At 75.1% G+C, this 923-nt stretch overlaps 1 protein-coding gene across 1 annotated transcript in view; it reads left to right on the forward strand.

The window, feature by feature from the left end:
• Nucleotides 1-923, forward strand: part of ZIC2 (Zic family zinc finger 2) — a 5,343-nt gene that overhangs the window by 976 nt on the left and 3,444 nt on the right. Inside the window, exon 3 of the mRNA XM_007467230.1 lies at nucleotides 267-921. Within this exon, the coding sequence (XP_007467292.1) occupies nucleotides 267-921 (655 nt within the window). The remainder of the gene's footprint in view (nucleotides 1-266; nucleotides 922-923) is intronic.

A 923-nucleotide genomic window follows, 5' to 3' on the forward strand; every position in this document is an offset into this window, starting at 1 on the left:
CCCGCCTCCTCCTCCTCCCGCACAACTTAAAGAAAGAGGGAGCGGCGCGGCAGCTTCCTTCATCTGGGGGAATTCGTGGCCGCTGCCAGTTTACTAGACGAGGTGCAGCCAATGCCAAGCACGGAGGACGAGGAGGGCTAAATACCGCGGCCGCGGAGCCGAACAATACCGCCGCGCGCAGGGTGGCGCGGCTAGGACCGCGGGGGAGGGAGCAGCCGACAGAGCGCGCCGCGGAGGGGGCGCCCGGCCTCCGTCCGCCGCCCCAGCTCCCCCGCCGCGGGCGCGACGGGCCGGGGCGCCGAGCGCGGAGGTCGCCTCGGTCCTCGCCTCGCCAGCCTGCCTGGTCCGTGCACGGCCGCCGCGGTCCGGCACCTTGGCTACGCGGCTGCTGTGATTTCATTCCGCAGGCGCGGCTTGGCGCTGCCGGGCCCCGGGGCCGCCGGGCGTGCGAGCGAGTGCGTGCGCGCACGAGTGCGCGCAGGGGTGGGGGCCGCTGCGCTCGCCCCCCGTCGACCCCCCTCTCCGCTCAGTTCCCCACACCTCCTCCCGCTCCCTCCTCCCGCCCGCCTCCCCTGCCCTGCCCACCCCCGCCGCAGCTCCTTTAATACACTTTGGTTCTCCGCCTGGCTTTGGACTCTTCTCCACCACCTCCTCCTCCTCCTCCCGCGCCTCCTGCGCCGCCGCCTCCTCCTCTTCCTCTCCGCGCTTTCGCTCCGCGCCTGGCCGCCCGAGGCAGATCCAGGCGGCGGCGGAGGCGGCGGGCGCAGGAGCGCGGCTCCCGGGCCTGAAGCCGCCACCACCTCCGCCGCCTGCGCTCGGAGCCGGGCGGCCGCTGAACGTACCGCGCGCGGGGCGGGAGTTGGAGCCGAGGAGGCGCGGGGCTCGCCGGGGTCGGCGGGGAGGGCAGACGCGCTGGCCATGCT

This window comes from Lipotes vexillifer, unplaced genomic scaffold, assembly GCF_000442215.2.
Source record: "Lipotes vexillifer unplaced genomic scaffold, Lipotes_vexillifer_v1.1 scaffold291, whole genome shotgun sequence".
Taxonomy (NCBI): Eukaryota; Metazoa; Chordata; class Mammalia; order Artiodactyla; family Lipotidae; genus Lipotes; species Lipotes vexillifer.